This window comes from Lynx rufus, unplaced genomic scaffold, assembly GCF_022079265.1.
Source record: "Lynx rufus isolate CCGP_SWC_20201006 ecotype Redwood Valley unplaced genomic scaffold, mLynRuf1.p SCAF_16, whole genome shotgun sequence".
NCBI lineage: Eukaryota > Metazoa > Chordata > Mammalia > Carnivora > Felidae > Lynx > Lynx rufus.
In genome coordinates this window covers 53,547,925-53,564,257 of record NW_025814830.1, presented here as the reverse complement: position 1 = coordinate 53,564,257, position 16,333 = coordinate 53,547,925, and the positions used below count along the sequence as shown (strand labels likewise).

The 16,333-nt window shown below is 55.7% G+C and overlaps 1 protein-coding gene across 1 annotated transcript in view; it reads right to left on the bottom strand.

Annotated features, from left to right (window-relative positions):
• Positions 1-16,333, bottom strand: part of ATP2C2 (ATPase secretory pathway Ca2+ transporting 2) — a 62,280-nt gene that overhangs the window by 14,219 nt on the left and 31,728 nt on the right. Inside the window, exons 7-14 of the mRNA XM_047078847.1 lie at positions 16,059-16,167; positions 8,360-8,509; positions 8,213-8,281; positions 7,563-7,638; positions 5,102-5,168; positions 1,661-1,785; positions 1,431-1,528; positions 448-549 (exon numbers count right to left, since the gene is read on the bottom strand). Of these exons, the coding sequence (XP_046934803.1) occupies positions 448-549; positions 1,431-1,528; positions 1,661-1,785; positions 5,102-5,168; positions 7,563-7,638; positions 8,213-8,281; positions 8,360-8,509; positions 16,059-16,167 (796 nt within the window). The remainder of the gene's footprint in view (positions 1-447; positions 550-1,430; positions 1,529-1,660; positions 1,786-5,101; positions 5,169-7,562; positions 7,639-8,212; positions 8,282-8,359; positions 8,510-16,058; positions 16,168-16,333) is intronic.

Below are 16,333 nucleotides of genomic sequence, written 5' to 3'. Positions count from 1 at the left end.
GTGCTGGGATAGTTAAGTGGCACCAGTGAGGCGGGACCTTCACAGCTCACGACAAATTCTAGAAGACAGCGGCTCAGTTCACACCTCGGAGGGCACTGGGTGTGTGGGAGGCGGGAGTCTGGCTAATACAACTCGTGTCGACAATTAAACAGGCTCCTTGTCTGGCGTTCAATGAACCCCCACCCTCTGCAGGCACCTCTTTCACGCCTGTCCAGCAGGCAGGGAGGAGTAGGGAGGGCTCCAGCTCTCTCTTACTTCCGGTGTTCCCACCTATTTCTGGGCCCCTGTGACACCTGACCCCTGGCGGGGGCGGGGCGGGAGGCCCAATGGTCACCAACACCTGGTTGGTCCAGTAGCCGGGAGCCATCGATTGTTCCTCCCTTCTGAGAGAATAACCGTCAGCTCCTTTTAAATGTCTGTTTCCACCCGTGGGGCTTTGACACTCACCTCTACCAATTTCCCCACCGAGACGTTGTTAAACTCCTTAACGACCTCCTTTGAGGGTAACAGACACACAGTCCCTTTGCCGTTATAGCCAACTCCGCTGACCTGCAGGGCAAAGCCACGGAGAGGATGTCACCACGTGTCAGTAATACACGCCCCGGGTTGTCCCCTCATCTCTTTTCTGGGAGACCCACCCCAAGGACATAATCCTACCCACCAACGAGGCTGCAAGCAGGAGGATGGTCCCTGCAGACCGTGTGTTAACCAGAAAACCTCACTAAGTGCCATGCTCTCGAAACTTCTCTAAGCTTGGGGCGCCCGGGGGGGCTCAGTCGGTGGGGCATCCGACTTCGACTCGGGTCATGATGTGGCAGCTCGCGAGTTCGAGCCCCACTTCGGGCTTTCCGCTCCCTGTGCGGAACCCACTTCGGACCCTGCCTCCCTCTCTCGGTGCCCCTCCTCTGCTCCCGCGCTCTCTCAAAAATTAGAATTAAAAACAAAGAAATTGCAACAAGCCGATTCCATGGGCTGTTCGGGAGCCAGGGAAAAGTATGGTTAAGAAAACAAAGTAATAGCACAGAAGAGAGCCCCTTAATCTGGAAGGTTTGGGGTTGTGGGGGGGAAGCAGGAAACAAAACTGCACGTTCCGGGAGCTTATAACTGTGCCAGAGGTACAGGAGGGAGACCGAAAAACCCAAAGGGACCGTCACGATCAGTTTCTCACAGGGGATTACGGGTAACCGTGTTTTTAACTTCTACGTTACATAATGAGCTAATGGCTAAAAGGTAATTGTGAAAACATAAAGGTGGCTCCCTTAACTCGGTCACGTTCCTTGCTGCTGTGGGTGGCAGGGAAACTATACAACCACCCGTGTTTGTTTCTTCCTTATTGCTTGCTAGAAGGTTCCGTGTGCTTTCTTCACGAAGGAAAGGGGCTGGCAGGGCAGACCTTTGGCCGGAACCGGGTAAATCGGCACGGGGCTCACCTCGGCGTGGAGCCCATCGGACGTTACCAGCTGGGTGACCGTCATCTCGTTGGCCGTCAGAGTCCCTGTCTTATCGGAGCAGATAACACTGCAGCAACCTGGCAGGAGAAAACCCCAGTTTATGGCAAAGAGGAATCATCACCATCACCTCTCAGGCCGATGAAACACCCAGGCGGAACTCCCACCCACCCGATCCCGTTTGCAGGAATTCAGCCAGCGGAGTCCCTCACCTAACGTCTCCACGATCGGTAACTTCTTCACAATGACCCGCTTCTTGGCCATCCGCAGCACCCCCAGGACCAGCGTAACCGTGACGACGATGGGCAGACCCTCCGGAATGGCAGCCACCGCCAGGCTGGACCAAAAGGCCAGATGGGTCACCTTTAACATGCACTTAAGGACGACACGAATCCCAACTGGGGTCGGCAACACTTTTACCCGGGGAAGTATGTCTCTGGTGTCCCCGGCGTCCCGGTTCTAGTCTCTGTTCCCAGTCCCTTGATGCACCTGTCTCCTTCTTCAGCATCCACTGCTCTAAGCTCTCCTGTTGCGAAACCCTGTTCTTGGGGTGGGACCGTCCCTATCAGACATCCACACTTTAGTATAAATTAGTCTCTCGGTTGTTTTGCCTCTTTTAAGTGCCTCTGCGTTTAAATTGTTCTCGTTTACTAAAGAGAAAAGTCTTTGGGTCCTAGGAGAAGAATTTCCAGAATTGGGCAAGAAGCAGGAAGTGGAATGTTTTGGTTTGGAGGGTCCGTCTGGGTCCTCCTCTGAATTTCACTTCTCATTGGTCCAGTTGTTTAGACACTTCTGATAAGAGAGCCAGACAAGGAAATTGAAGCTGAAGGAGCTAGAGTGACTCTGCTGTGCCTTTGCCTGTGGTAGCCTAGCTGTCTGGGTGTCTGCTCACTTACATTATTATCCTTCCAAGTCTTCCTCTACCATGTGACCACACCCCCCCCAGGCCATGGCTGATTGGATTAGAAGAGAACATGTGACTCAAGCTGAACCAATGAGCTTCTCTCTCTCAGGAACCTGAACCCGATGAAGCACCTAAGATCCCCTTCCCACGGGCAGCGTGTCAACACGTGATAGGATGTTAGGAAGGGGCTCTTTCTGCTAAAATTCGGCGGCAGGAACATCGTGGCAGACTGACTCTCCATCCCACACTCTTGAGCGGGCATGGCTGAGGCCAAGGGCTGGTGTGGGGCTTCCTGCTGATCTCAGGGGGGGAGACTGAAGAGTTTCGGGGGGGCGGGCTCTGCACCAGGACATCAGCAAAGCGCTGCAGGCATTCAAAAATATTTGCTGGACGAACAAATAGGAATGAGTGAACACAGGCACACCTCGGAGGACCTCTGGTCAGTTCCGGGCCACGGCAATACAGCGACCGTCACCAAAAGCCGGTCAAGTGGACCTTTTGGTTCCCGGTGCATAAAAAAGTCATGTTTACGCTGTACTGTAGTCTGTTTTTTTAAATGCTGATTATTTTTGAGGGAGAGAGACAGAGAGCAACAGGGGAGGGGCAGAGAGAGAGGGAGACACACAATCGGAAGCAGGCTCCAGGCCCCGAGCCGTCAGCACAGAGCCCGACGCGGGGCTCGAGCCCACGGACCGCGAGATCGTGACCTGAGCCCAAGCCAAGAGTCAGACGCTTAACCGACTGAGCCCCCCAGGCGCCTCACTTGTAAGAGGCAGTCCGACCTCAGAGGAGTTAAAGTGGGAAAGACAATGTGTCTGAAATCGAAGAAATACGGTACATGAGCGGTGGCCTTTTCCCCAGAAACAATGGCGCATTCAGGGGCCGGTTATATGAACCAAGATTACTGAATTTGGTCAAAGGACTGTGCCCAGTTTCTATGGTGCCAGCAAGAAGGCTTCCTCGGTTTTATGGCACAAGCAGACGAGACTAGCTAAGCAAACATTTGCAGAGGGCGTACGATGGGGCCTTTCTCCCCCCCATATGGCTTGGGAAGGGCATTTTTGTATGTAGTTGGATGCTTGCGTGATAAAAAAAAAAAATTAATCCACAGACTAATAAAGATTAGCATGGACCAGGAAAAGCGAGTATACTTTGGATCACCTTGAATGTCACTCGAGGCAGAGGGAATTAAGAGAAAGTGTTTAAAACAGTGGCTCTTACGTTACTTCTTTCGAGAATCTCTTCCTCGCTGGCCACCCTGCTATTTCTGCCTTCTGATTCAGGGGTTTCGAGCGACTAACTCTGCTACAAACGGAAAAGCCTCCGTCGCTTCAAAGTCACAGGTGACACGAACAGAGTAGATTGCCTCTGAGCGGCAAGTGAGACGTGGCTGTCGTGGGATAGGTCAGGTGGAAGGAACACTGAGACTGGGGACCAGAAATGACCAACCAATGGCTCTGGGGAGGGCGGGCCTCTCCTGTTACTGAGTCTTCGGCTCACAGAACTTTCCACCGTGTAGAAGAGGGGAATGGCATGTGTCATTATTTAGGGGAGGTCCTTAAGCGTCACAGCTTTGGAGTGCTCTGGCTTTTCTAGGAGTCCCCCCAGGGCTCAGGCTTCTCTGTCCCTCGGCCACCACACCTGCCCTTGAGGGCTTAGTCACCTGAGCACTCTTATCAAGGGCTCACCCTTCTTCCCTGGCCCCGCCTCCTGCTGGAGCCCCGACTGGGTCACCACTTAGAGTTAGCAGTAGCACCCCGGGGGGCTGGTTAGGAACGCAGAGTCCCAGGCGCCCCCCCAGACCCACCGAGTCCGTGCACCCGTGACCCCAGGACCCTCGTGTCCTCCGGCTACCGTTGGAAACCCCTACTCTTCGATGACCCATTCTTCCAGGAAGCCCGCCCTGACCTTGAACCCCACGTCCCACAGCGCAGCCAGCTGCCCACGCCCCCTGGCCCCCTCTTGGCTCAGCAAGCTGGGGTTCGCACTCCTGTCACCTCTCATCTCTATGTCGAGAATGGCCAACGCTTTGCCAAAAAGATGGCTCGCCATGCGTGTGGGGAAAGATTCTGATGACGCTATTCAGAATCGGGAGGGAAAGCGGCCCCCAAAAAGCCCGGTGGCACGTCCCCTAACCGACGCCCCTGGTGCTTCGGCTTAGGGAGCCCAGCCAGTCCTCTTGCTGTCCCCAGATGCGCGTGGCTGGGTCCTCCCGGCGGAACCCCCTTCCCGCCTTCTCCCGCAGGCTCTTCCTCGACAGCCCTCAGAGGACGTTCCCGGGCCGCCCTCCGGGGACATTCTTCCTACCTCCCTTGCACTCCCTCCGCGATGGTTTCCTCTGTGGCCTTGATCGTGAGTTGTGATTATTTTGCTACCGTTCACTTGACGTGTTTGCGCTTACTTTCCCCACCAGCCCGCAAACTCTGTGATTGGCTCCCTCAGCCCTGGGTGGCGCGGAGAAGTCATCAGCGGGCCCTCACGGCGGGGGCCGGGGGCCGGCGAGGGAGGGGTGGCGCACAGGAGAGTTCCTGCCCTGCCCCAGAGGCGGTGGGGTCCCCGCCACGTGGGGCAGGCTGGCCTCCACTGCTCCCCCCAGGACACTGAGTTCAGGCCAACACGCTTGCCAGAGGCACAGAATCCGGGCCTGGCGGAGACAGGCTTCAAACCCGCAGCGTTCCCACCCAAGGCCGGGGTCCTGCTCCCCGGTCTTCCCCGCTCCCGCCTTCCCAGGGGAGGTCCGTGCCCTTACCTGACCCCGATCGTGAACATGCTCAGAAGCTGTTTTCCTTGTAGCCAGCCCGTGAACATGATTACGCCTGGGAAAGAGACAAAAAGTATACATCTGCACACACGCGCGCACACGCGCACCTCCTCTGACACGCCCAGGTGTTTCAGACTCCTCTCCTGCGCCTGAGTCAACGGGTAGGAACCTCAGGGACTTGTGACCACTCTCCTGTTCCTTTGTAAGACACTCCCACGCCCGCCAAAAAGAACGGCGTTACTTTTTCCGGAAAGGACCAAGCCGGTTCAAGTCAGAGAAAGAGACAGACCATCCCTCCGTTAGTTCATCGCAGGCTGTTTGAAAACGCTGGCAGACGATTCCAGAACTCTCCCCGGGTGCCGTTTGTGCTGGGACGCCCCCCCCGTGGCGTCCGATGTGGCAGGTGACAGCTGTTCCTGTGACAGGCACGTGGGCCCGGGTCGTAGAGGGTTCCGTCCTGCCGTGCTCGTGTCCCAACGTGTCCCCTGTTCCACTCTCGCCCCCATCAGTCACCCGGTGTTTACTAACCAGCAGGCCCGGGACACGCGGACCCCGCCAGAGGTGGGGCAGAGAGGGGGCATGAGTCACACTGGGACCCGTGGACGCGCACGGGATGCTCTGGCAAGGAGGAAAAGTTCTGGGGCCTCAGTGTCCTCATCTGTAAAGTGGGGATAATGACCACGTCCCCCTCGAGGAGTTGTTTCGGGATTTGAGAAGCAGGAATCCACCTGAAGTGCCATCCCGGCTGAGAGCCCCACTGGCTGAGACCGGAATCGGCCGGTTAAGACCCATCTTCCACTAGGGCTCCAGGACAGAACAGGCTGGAAAGGAGGGATGAAGGCAGGACAGGCTGGAACAGGCCGGAAAGGAGCTGCTCAAAAACACAGTACAGCCTGTGATTTAGCCAACGCCAGGCACTTAAATCCAAAGCTGAACTTGGAGAGGTGACCAGACACCGGAATCTGGGGACGGGTGTCCAGGGAAGAAAGGGCAGGCGGGTGCGTCCCCCGCACGACAGATCTGGAAGCCCGGACTCCAGACCGCATCCTCTTAACCACTTCGCTAGATTTACTCCTGCGTGTAAGTTGCAGGGGAGCGGAGATCCCCTCGGTCCCGGCACGAAATTCCGAGTTTCCCTCTTTGTTCCCTCGGCAAATTCCTGTCACCCTACGAGACCCGGCTTGATGCCACACCTCCCTTGGAGCCTTCCCCAGCCTCCCACTGGAGATTAGCCGTGACCTTCAGGTTGCACGTTTGTTCAGGTGCCTCCCTCCTCTCGGCCTGGGCGCATTCAAAGGGCCGAGGCTGTGTCTGATCCGTCTCGGTGGCCCCAAACCTCTCCCAGTGTCACAAGACACTCGCTAAACGAATTCGCACATCTGGGTGGCCAGAGGCGCGACGTCTGCTTCTCCCGGAAACGTCCTCTGGCTCCTCCGCAGGTCTAGCCAGACCCACTCGTACGTCCTGTCATCACCGCCTGCGCTAGGGGGCGCTGCTTTCTGGGTCGGTTCCTTTATTAAGTATTCACTCAACAAGCGTTTATTGAGAATCTGCTACGGGCCAGGCTCCGGCTGACCGTGAGGGCTGGAAAATGAAGAACACGGAACCAAAGCCAGAGCTGGAGACAGCAGGAAGGAGTGGGCGAAGGGACCGGGGCGGCCCCAAGGGGGGATTCAGGCTTAAGACCTGTTTAGACCCACAGCATCGGGTCGGGCCCGTTTGCTGTGTTGCCAGAGGCCGAGCGGCACAGCCTGGTCGGTCACGTAGACGCGTGGCTAAACCGTCCCTCCCAGTCGCCTTTGCGGTCAGGCAGGCCATGTGACTCCATTCTGGCCAATCAAGAAGGGGCAAAGACAGCAGGCCTTGGGGGCCCATGCCTTAAAAATGAACCGTACTGGGGCGCCTGGGGGGGCTCAGTCGGTTAAGCCTCCGACTTCGGCTCAGGTCACGATCTCGCGGTTCGTGGGTTCGAGCCCCGCGTCGGGCTCCGTGCTGACGGCTCGGAGCCTGGAGCCCGCTTCCGATTCTGTGCCTCTCTCTCTCTCTCTCTGCCCCTCCCCCGCTCGTGTTCTGTCTCTCGAAAATAAAAAAATTTTAAAAATTTCCCACACAACCTCTGTGTTCCCGCTTTCCCCCACTCGCTGGCTGAACAGAATTCCGGCCCGCCTCTGGGGACCTGGAAGAAGGGGGAATGGTCGGGGCTCGGGACCCCGAGGCGGCGTTTGGAGGTGACCTACCCAGGAAAGCCACCCAGGCGGGAACGAGCAAGAAATACACCTTGACCACGCTACGCCCTCCCAGGGGCAGGCTGCTCTGTACGACAGCTTGTCGTGTCTCACACAGAGACCGCTTGGCCCCCTGAGTCTCCCGTCCGCCCTCGGTCCCACTGAGGACCGCAGGACGGCTCCCCCGCGCCCCAGGGACCCAGCGCAGAAACGGCCTCGCTCACCAATTATGCCGAACGAGAAGACTGTCAGCTGCTTCCCCAGCTTGTCCATGCTTTTCTGTAGCGGGGTTTTAGGCGTCTGAAAGGAGGAGATCGGTGGGTCTGTTAGAGGACACCGCCCGGCTTTCTCGTATCTTGAGCGGGGCGACAATCACAGAGCGGGGCACACGCATGTAAAAATCCACGGGCCTCCACACTTCAGGCCCGTGCGTGTTACGGTCTGTGAGCTGCATCTCGGCAAAAAAAATCCTAGTAAGTGTTTTTACCTGTGTTGTTTTTTAACGTTTTATTGATTTTTGAGGAAGAGCGTGGGGGGGGGGGAGGGGCCGAGGCGGGGGGGGGGGGGGGGGGGACGGGGACAGAGGATCCGAAGCGGGGCTCGAACTCACGAACCGTGAGATCGTGACCAGAGCCAAAGCTGGACGCCCAACCGACAGAGCCACCCAGGCGGCCCCACCCCCACCCCCCCGACCCCCCCCCCCCGGCCATAAGTGTTTTTAAATAAAAACAAAGTTTAAAAAACGTGAACTCGTATTGACCACATCACCCTCATGCCTAAGGAGGGCGCAGGGCTGGCAGCAGCAGCCGAGAATAACCTCAAACCCCGACTTGCAAGAAAAGCAAAGCCCCCCCCCCCCCCCCCCGGCCCTTACCTCTTCAGCCTGCATCATCTTAAACACTTCCCCGAACTGGGACCTCTCCCCTGTTCCGATCACGACTCCCTGCGTTCGGGAGAGAGAAGGGTGAGATCTGAGGCGGGGAGCCTGCTGGCGAGGGCGGCCGAGGTCCCCGGGGCTCACCTGCCCCTTCCCGTACTGCACCAGGGTCCCCATGAAGACGATGTTGCTCAGAGTGGTGAGGTCCCCTCCGTCCGTCAGCGGGCCGTCCGTCTTACTGCACGGCTCCGCTTCTCCTGTGAAACTGGATTCATCCACCAGGAGGTCTGTGACCTAGAGCCACGAGGGGAAAAGAACGCAGTCTGCGCCCTTCGCCCTGAGAACAGCTCGGTCAAGCGCAGAGCAGACCCCTCGCACCCCATAAAACTTCTCAACTGGGAAAAGCGTCCTGTGCCTAAGAGTTAGCGGTCCCGGTCGACAGGGACGAATCCTGACCGACGGGCCGCTACAAAGTCGGCACGCAGCTCTAAGCAGAAAACGTCCCTCCGCCAGGCCCTGGAGTCGGGCTGAAAGGGACTTTTTTCTGGGCCACCTGTACTGACCTGGAAGGATATTCCAATGCAGGCTTTCCTGGCTTCCCGGACACATTCCAGGGACAACACTCCAGTGTTGGCAGGGAAGAAAAACAAGGGTGATCTGGGACCGCCCCTGACAGCGAGGGGTCATTTCTAAGCCCGCGAGCCGAGGAGCCCCCGAGTGTGACGCAACATTCAGGAACTTCAGACACCTTTCTTTGGTGCATTAAAGAATGAGTAGGTCTCTGTTTGAATTTGGACCTGATCTTTAGGCTTTGAGAAATCACTGCCCTCTTGCCAAATGATAAAAACGACCGATCTGGCGTTGAACAGAGGCGTGGCTGGGGAGACGCCTTCGGAGGGCAGCTGGGACGACTGGGACCCAGCCACCTGAGGTGCGTGCGTGCTGGCCGCTCTGGATCTGAGGCCTTCCGGAAATGGTGGCTCTGACGCCTGGTTTTGTTTGGTCTTTTTGTTTGTCCTAGAGAGAGTGTGCATGCGTGAGTGGGGGAGGGGCAGGGGTGGAAAAAAGGAGGCCGAGCGGGCTCCAGGCTCGGTGCAGAACCCACCTGGGGCGCAATCCCCACCGTGAGATCATGACCTGAGCCAAAATCAAGAGTCGGTGGCTCAACTCACCGAGCCCTCCCAGGCGCCCCATGATGTCTGGTTTCGTAAAGCAAACCATACTGCCCCTCTGCCATTCAGGTACAGCTATTTTCGTGAGGATTTTCTGCCACGAAGAACTCATACAGATCGCATCTTAGGATGGAACAAGGCTTCTGCTTTTGTTTTCGTTTCTAATTGTGCCACGACAAAACAAAACGAAACGGAACACAACAAAACCGCGACCAGAGAAGCACAGCACGGTATCTGGCACCTTAATTCCATTCGCCAACAGACAACAAACACCACGTCGAAGTCACGGGACAAGTTATCAGAACACGGCCTCATGGGCCTCCGGGAACTGGACAAGAGTTGATCGTGTGCCCCCCCTCCCCTGAAAAAACACAGAAGTCTCATACCGGCTTTAACATTATTTAAAATTTTAGTGTACTGTTAAAAAAAAATACTTGGGCAACGGGTAATTTAGAATATATCTTACGATTTTTTTTTAATGTTTATTTATTTCTGAGAGAGAGACAGAGAGAGACAGAGCACGAGCAGGGGAGGGGCGGAGAGGGAGGGAGACACGGAATCCGAAGCAGGCTCCAGGCTCTGAGCCATCAGCACAGAGCCCGATGCGGGGCTCGAACTCACGAGCTGTGAGATCGTGACCTGAGCTGAAGTCGGACACTCAACGGACTGAGCCACCCAGGCGCCCCTAGAACGTATCTTTCAAAGCACCTGTGTCTTTCTCCGGACACTCCGCGTCCTGCCCACCTTGGAGAAACCCATACAATCCCGTGTGCCTGGAGCACCACGGAACCAGCTACTCAGCAGCAGCCTTAGGCTGTGTTAACACCAGAAGCCACACGTGTGCACACGCGCACACACACACCAGGAGAGGAGGAGAGAGTGCTCACATTCCCAGAACTCCTGGGATGAGCTAGGCCCTGGGCCGAGCACTTTGCAAGGCCCCTCTCTCCAAATCCCCATCCCCTCCCTGAAAGATGCTACTGTTTTCTCCATTTTACATGTGGGGAAACTGAGGCACGGAAACATTAAGTCACTTGCTCAAGTAACTTGTTCAAGGTTATACAGCTGCTTCGTGGCAGAGCCGAAGCGTGAGCCAAGGCTCTAGTTCCAGAAACCGCACTCTTGACCATCTTGCAAAACGGACCACAGACCCAGTAGCTATCACACAAGAGGAGGGCCTCCTGTGGCCAGCTGGATACTATGGGGGACATACGTGGGGGCCAGGGTGAGCTCTGCCCCTAGGGACCTTGTCATTTAAGTATCTAAGACCAACTGAGAGAAGCCAACGTCCTACAAGCTCACAAGAGAACAGTTAGGTCGGCATTATTCAAACAGGGACCGGTGAGTTCTCTATACTTTCAAATTAAAAAAAAATCTAGCAGCGATCTTTTTAAAATGTGTCCCCAAGAATGACAAAGGCTCCCACTTGCCTGTATAATGCCCACGTCCCCTCTTCCTAACAGAAACCCCGTTGGCAGTGGTATCTGGACTTGGGGGTGGCTATGTGCCCCTGCAACACTATTTCCCAGCATCCCTTGCAGCTCACAGTGTCTCCACCCCTTTGGACACTGGGACACAGGGAGAAGTCACGGACGGTCCAGGGCAAGATCTGTGAAGACGACTGAGGGTGAGACGCTCTTCACCCTTCTGGCTTCCTCTTTCTCCCTCCCTGGGCCTTCGCCCTAGTGGCTCCAGAAGCCATCTCGCAAGCATTTAAAGGACGGTCCCATCCTGCGGAGGGCGCAGTGGGGGCCTGGGAGAAGCCCTGTACTCTGTTCCATGGTGGAGCCGCCATATTGGCTCTGGACACCCCCCCTTCCAGTCTCTCATCATGTGAGAGAGGAGTAAATCCCTGACCCACTGAAGCCCAGGCATTTCTCTCACTCTATTACCATAGCCAAATAACAACCGCCACTGATCTAGACTTTGTGTTTGTATTTTCATCTCCAGGACACAGGGAAAGTCAAGGGACTTCCTGGAGTGGCGCCTAACACGACGAAGGAAGAAACGGGAAGACGAAGTCGCCCAGCACCACCGGCTGCTGGCACCACGCACACAGGCGGGAGACAGTGGCACCACATCCCCAAGGCAAGCAGGGATTCGGTTTCTAGAATCGTCTCATGGGACAGGATGATCATTTGAATACGTTGTACTTCCTAGGAAAATCTGGCTTAGGTTTCCAGGTTGAAGCACATGGAATTTGTACCTAACTTTGTTCACATTTAAGCAGCACTGTAGTAAGAACAGAAAGTCAACACGGGGAAGAGAAACCCCTCCGCTGACTGGGCCCGAGAGCCCAACTGACCGCAGTCGCAGTCGGATGTTTTTGTCAGATCGAACCTGCGGCCTTGGGCTTGGGAGTGAGAAACAGGAGGGCGGAGCTGCAGGGTTGGGGGATGGGCCGGAAGAGGTGAGTTCCTGCAGGATCAGGGACTTGAAATGGGCCTCGAAGGATAAGCACACAGTTGGTGAGTCAATCAGGCAGGGAAGGAAGAGAAAGCAAATTGGGGGGGATCGATGATGCGCGAACTCGGTAGTGACAGGCTTAATAAAAAAGACCTCTCTTCTCCCAGCACCCCACCAGCTTTAACGGGACAGAAACCCAGGGTGCTGAGTGTGGGCACCTATCCACCCTCTTTGGGGCACAGATTCTTGGCCGGGGTGGTGGGGAGAGGGTGGAGGTGGGGGGGCGGGGGGGAAGTGCGGTGGGCGCTGTCCCTGGTGCTGAAGCCACGGGCGGGACGAGCCCTGAATGGAGAGGGTACAGGCAAGAAGACAGGAGGTGTGGTCCACAGGGAGCACTGGAGGAGGTGGGGTTGGAACTCAGTTGCTTCTGGCATCGGCTAAGAAATTTGGAGGGTACCTTGTAAGTAATGAGGAGCCATGAAAAGTCTTGAGCAGAGAAGGGAGGTGAGTGAGATCCACAAAATGATGCTAGATGTTGAAAGACGCGGCCAGTGGCATTGGGAAGGGAAGCCCACAGTCCAAGGAATGAACCCAAGTGAGGCCAAGGATGGCTCCCCGGGGAGGGGGGGGGGCAGTGCGCATGGACAGAAGAACCAGCCAGGAAGAACAACAGAATTGGCAGTGAGTGGAATTAACTAGATATATGGACAAAGGCACAGGTCACTAAGGCTCACAGCTTAATCTGGTCTACAGAACATTAAAAAAAAAATTTTTTTTTAATGGGGCGCCTGGGTGGTTCAGTCGGTTGAGCATTTGACTTCGGCTCAGGTCATGATCTCATGGTTCGTGGGTTCAAGTCCCCGTTGGGGGGGGGCAGCTTAGAGCTTGGAGCCTGCTTCAGACTCTGTGTCTCCCTCTCTCTGCCCCTTCCCCGCTCGTGCTCTGTCTCTCTCTGCCTCTCAAAAAAATAATGATAATAAAGAAAAATAATCAAAACATTTAAAAAAATTTTTTTAAATGTTTTATTTATTTTTGAGAGAGAAATAGAGCTCAAGTGGGGGAGGGACAGAGAGGGAGAAGGAGCCACAGAATCGGAAACAGACCCCAGGCTCTAAACTGTCAACACAGAGCCCAACCCAGGGCTCAAACCCACGAACTGGGAGATCATGGCCTGAGCTGAAGTCGGATGCTTAACCGACTGAGCTAAGCAGGCGTCCCTAGGGGACATTTTTAAATCAGGCAGGCTTGATCCTGAATACACTTCACTGAAGTCAATTTGGGATTGGCAGGAATCTTCCAGGCGGAGGCTCAGTCAACACCCCGACCTTCTGAACTGAGACGTGAGCCTTAACTCTTGCCCAGGTTTATTTGTTGTGTTTTCAAATGCCAACACCTTCCTTTTCTTCCACCCAGTGAAATGAGCTGTCATTCTGACCTTCAGAACCGTAAGATAATACATTTGTGTTGTCTTAAGCCGCTCGGTATCTAGTCATTTGTTATAGCAGCCAGAGGAGAGAGATACATTGGGGAACCCAGAGGGAGAGACGGAGCGAGAAAAAGTCAGAACAGCCGACTGCAGGCCAGAGAGCATGTGCTCCTCCTCCCCCACTGACAGGTGCATGACCTCAGGCGGGCTGCTCGACCTTTCCCGGTTTCTGCGTCCTTATTGTACAGTCAGAAGATGAAGTCGTGTTCTCTCGAGGTTGTTGGGAGACGAAAGGAAGCAGTTTCTACCCCGTGGTCGGCACAGACCCGGCTTTATATGTAAGCGCATTCGTTCTTTCTGGAAAGAGAAACACGCTGGGAGGCAGAGACGAAGGGGAATGTCTGGGCCAAGAAGGAACAAGGTGTGCGTGCCTGTGCAACGATTCTGGCGGCTAAAGATACTCAAGGCCCAGAACCTATGTGACACCAGTGGCCAACCGGAGGTGGCTGGGCCTGAAGACAGTGGAAGCCTCTGGTCCCTTCCTGCTGGAGAGCAGACAAGGCTGTTCCTGTCTCCTCACGCCCAGCCAGTCTCCCCTCCAACACAGAGCCTTACTTGGAGCCCCGACAGATTCCATTCAACCCCCTTTTCATTTCCGGAAGTGGTCAAAGAAAAACAAGGAGCAGTGACCCTGTTCTACTGGCTGGGCCGCATCAGCCTCTCCCCCACCAGGCCTTGGCCTTTGTTTTCACTGTGGGAAGAGAAAATACTCCGTGACCTCCACACACTATGCAGAAGGGTGGTGGGCTTACCTATTTTAAGAACTTTCTTGAACCCGCTCTTTCCTGGACCTAAGTGGCTTTAAGCCCTATATAAAGTTCTCCCGGATCTCAGGGTTTAATAGCTGACACCAATATGCCACGGTGAATAAACAAAGGCATTGGTTGTTCAGGGCAGTTGCAAAATACCAAGAAGGGGAAGGTGCCGCCTTGTGACCGGTCGCAGGGAAAAAAAGCATCTTGTGGCATCAGAAGCAGGTACGGGTGGCCTTAACATAGGCAGGAAGAAAACCAGTTGAGGGAGAGAGTTACCCGGGGGTTATGAACTGTTGCGGGGACTCGGGGTGGGGGTGGGGGGACGGGAAAGGGAGCGCAATGAAGCCACTGCCGACGCACCGACCGCTCACGTCACGCCGGCCGCCGGGCCGAGCGTGCCGCAGGTGGTTACTCGTCGAGGCGGAATGAGCGCTATCCCCTTTGACAGATGGGGAAACCAAGGCTCAGGGAGGCCGAGCCTTCGTCAGAGTCGCAGGCTGGCAGGTGCGGGGCTGGGAGACGAAACCCGGGGCCCCCGGATTTCCAGCGTGCGTCACTCACCCGTGCCAGGCCCTGGGCTGAGCCCTTTCCATCCAGGGGATGTCATCCTTACGGCCTCCCACTTTCTTCCCCCGTTTTGCAGACGGGAAAACGGGGCACACAGGTTGAGTACCTCGCTCCAGGCCACCCAGCTTGTGAACGGTAGGCCCTGGCTTCAAACTCAGGGCCAGTGCCCGGCCTCAGGGCACTAGCCGCCTCGAGGCACCGCCTCTGGACCGCTGAAGGCCAGTGCGGGGCGGGGGAGGGGGGGTAGCAGACGCCGAGGAATCTGTTCTGTTTCGGGAAGGGACAGCGGCATGAGCCTGACAGCAAGCCCCCCAGCCCGCTCACCCGGGTCCCTACCCTGCCGGCAGATCTCAAAGTCAGGGGCAGAAGGCTTTGAAAGCGGGAGTGTCCCTCGGGCCCCTGCCTCTGCCGCAGAGAGCGGCTCGGGGCTTTAAATGCGGGGCCCGGATTTGGCTCTTCGTCCTTCCCCATCACCCTCTCCAGGCCACTGTTTGTGTTTTTGTTTTCTTTAAGTGTATTTATTTATTTTGCGAAAGAGGGAGAGAGAGAGTTCAAGTGGAGGAGGGGCAGAGAGAGAAGGGGAGGGAGAGAGGGAGATGGAGAGAGAGGGAGAGAGGGAGAGAGAGAGAGAATCCCAAGCAGGCTCCACACACCGTCAGCACGGAGCCCGATGCGGGGCCCGAACTGACGAGCCTCGAGATCGTGACCTGAGCTGAAATCGAGAGTCGGAAGCTCAACCGACCGAGCCACCGGGCGCCCCTCCAGGCCGCTGTGTTAACAGCATGCCAATGATCCTACAATTCCCAAAGACACATGCTCTGGAAATAAGTGAGTCGGGGAGATAGCCTGCACTGAAGCCGTTATCACTGAAAGCCGTGAATGATTCTTCAGCATTTCTGCAAAGTTTCGTCAAATAGATCACCCCCGCCGACGGATCCCTCTGAACTCGACTTCACCTTTTCTGATACATCAAGGATTATCTCCGAGAGCCTCAGGTGACGCTGTGGCACCATGACACCCACAAAGGTCAGGGACACGGCTCGCCCCCCACCCCACGTCCCCAACCCACACTGTCGTAAAAGCTCGTACTTCCGTTTTGTGTCTCCGCTGGTCTGTTTCCCTCCTCGGCACTGAGCAAGCAATCTGGTCACACTTCCTTCTGGCATCAGAGCAGCTCCTTCTAGAAGCCACGCTTGCCTCATCCCTCAGTCCCACCCTGGTTTAACGGGCTAGTGTTGTCTGCTCTAAGCCAGAAAATCACATAACCAAAACTTAAAACTGGGAATGAATAATTTATGAAACACAATTCGAGGGGCTTTGTGCTTAAAATGAGCTTGCTTGCTAACTTCATGCCTTGTGTGTGTGCACGAGAGAGAGAGAGAGAGAGGGAGAATATGCCTGTCGCCAATAAGCTAAGTGTCTACAGATCACAAAGGTCAGGGTCCGGGACTCCTCACCTCAGTGAGACGGATGTCTGCGGGGATCCGGTCTCCGATCGAGAGAGACACGATGTCTCCGGGAACCAGGTCTCGCGCAAGCAAATGCTGGAGTTTTCCTTCTCTGATGCTGCATGTGAAACGGTAAACAAACAAACAAACACACACACACACACCGACATGCTGATCACATCCTACTTTTGCGCACTTTAGCCAACTTGAGCAAAGAATACAGAAGCACGTTTTCTCTCCCAGTTACGGACAAACCCTCGCGCCTTCGTGGTTTTGTCGTATTT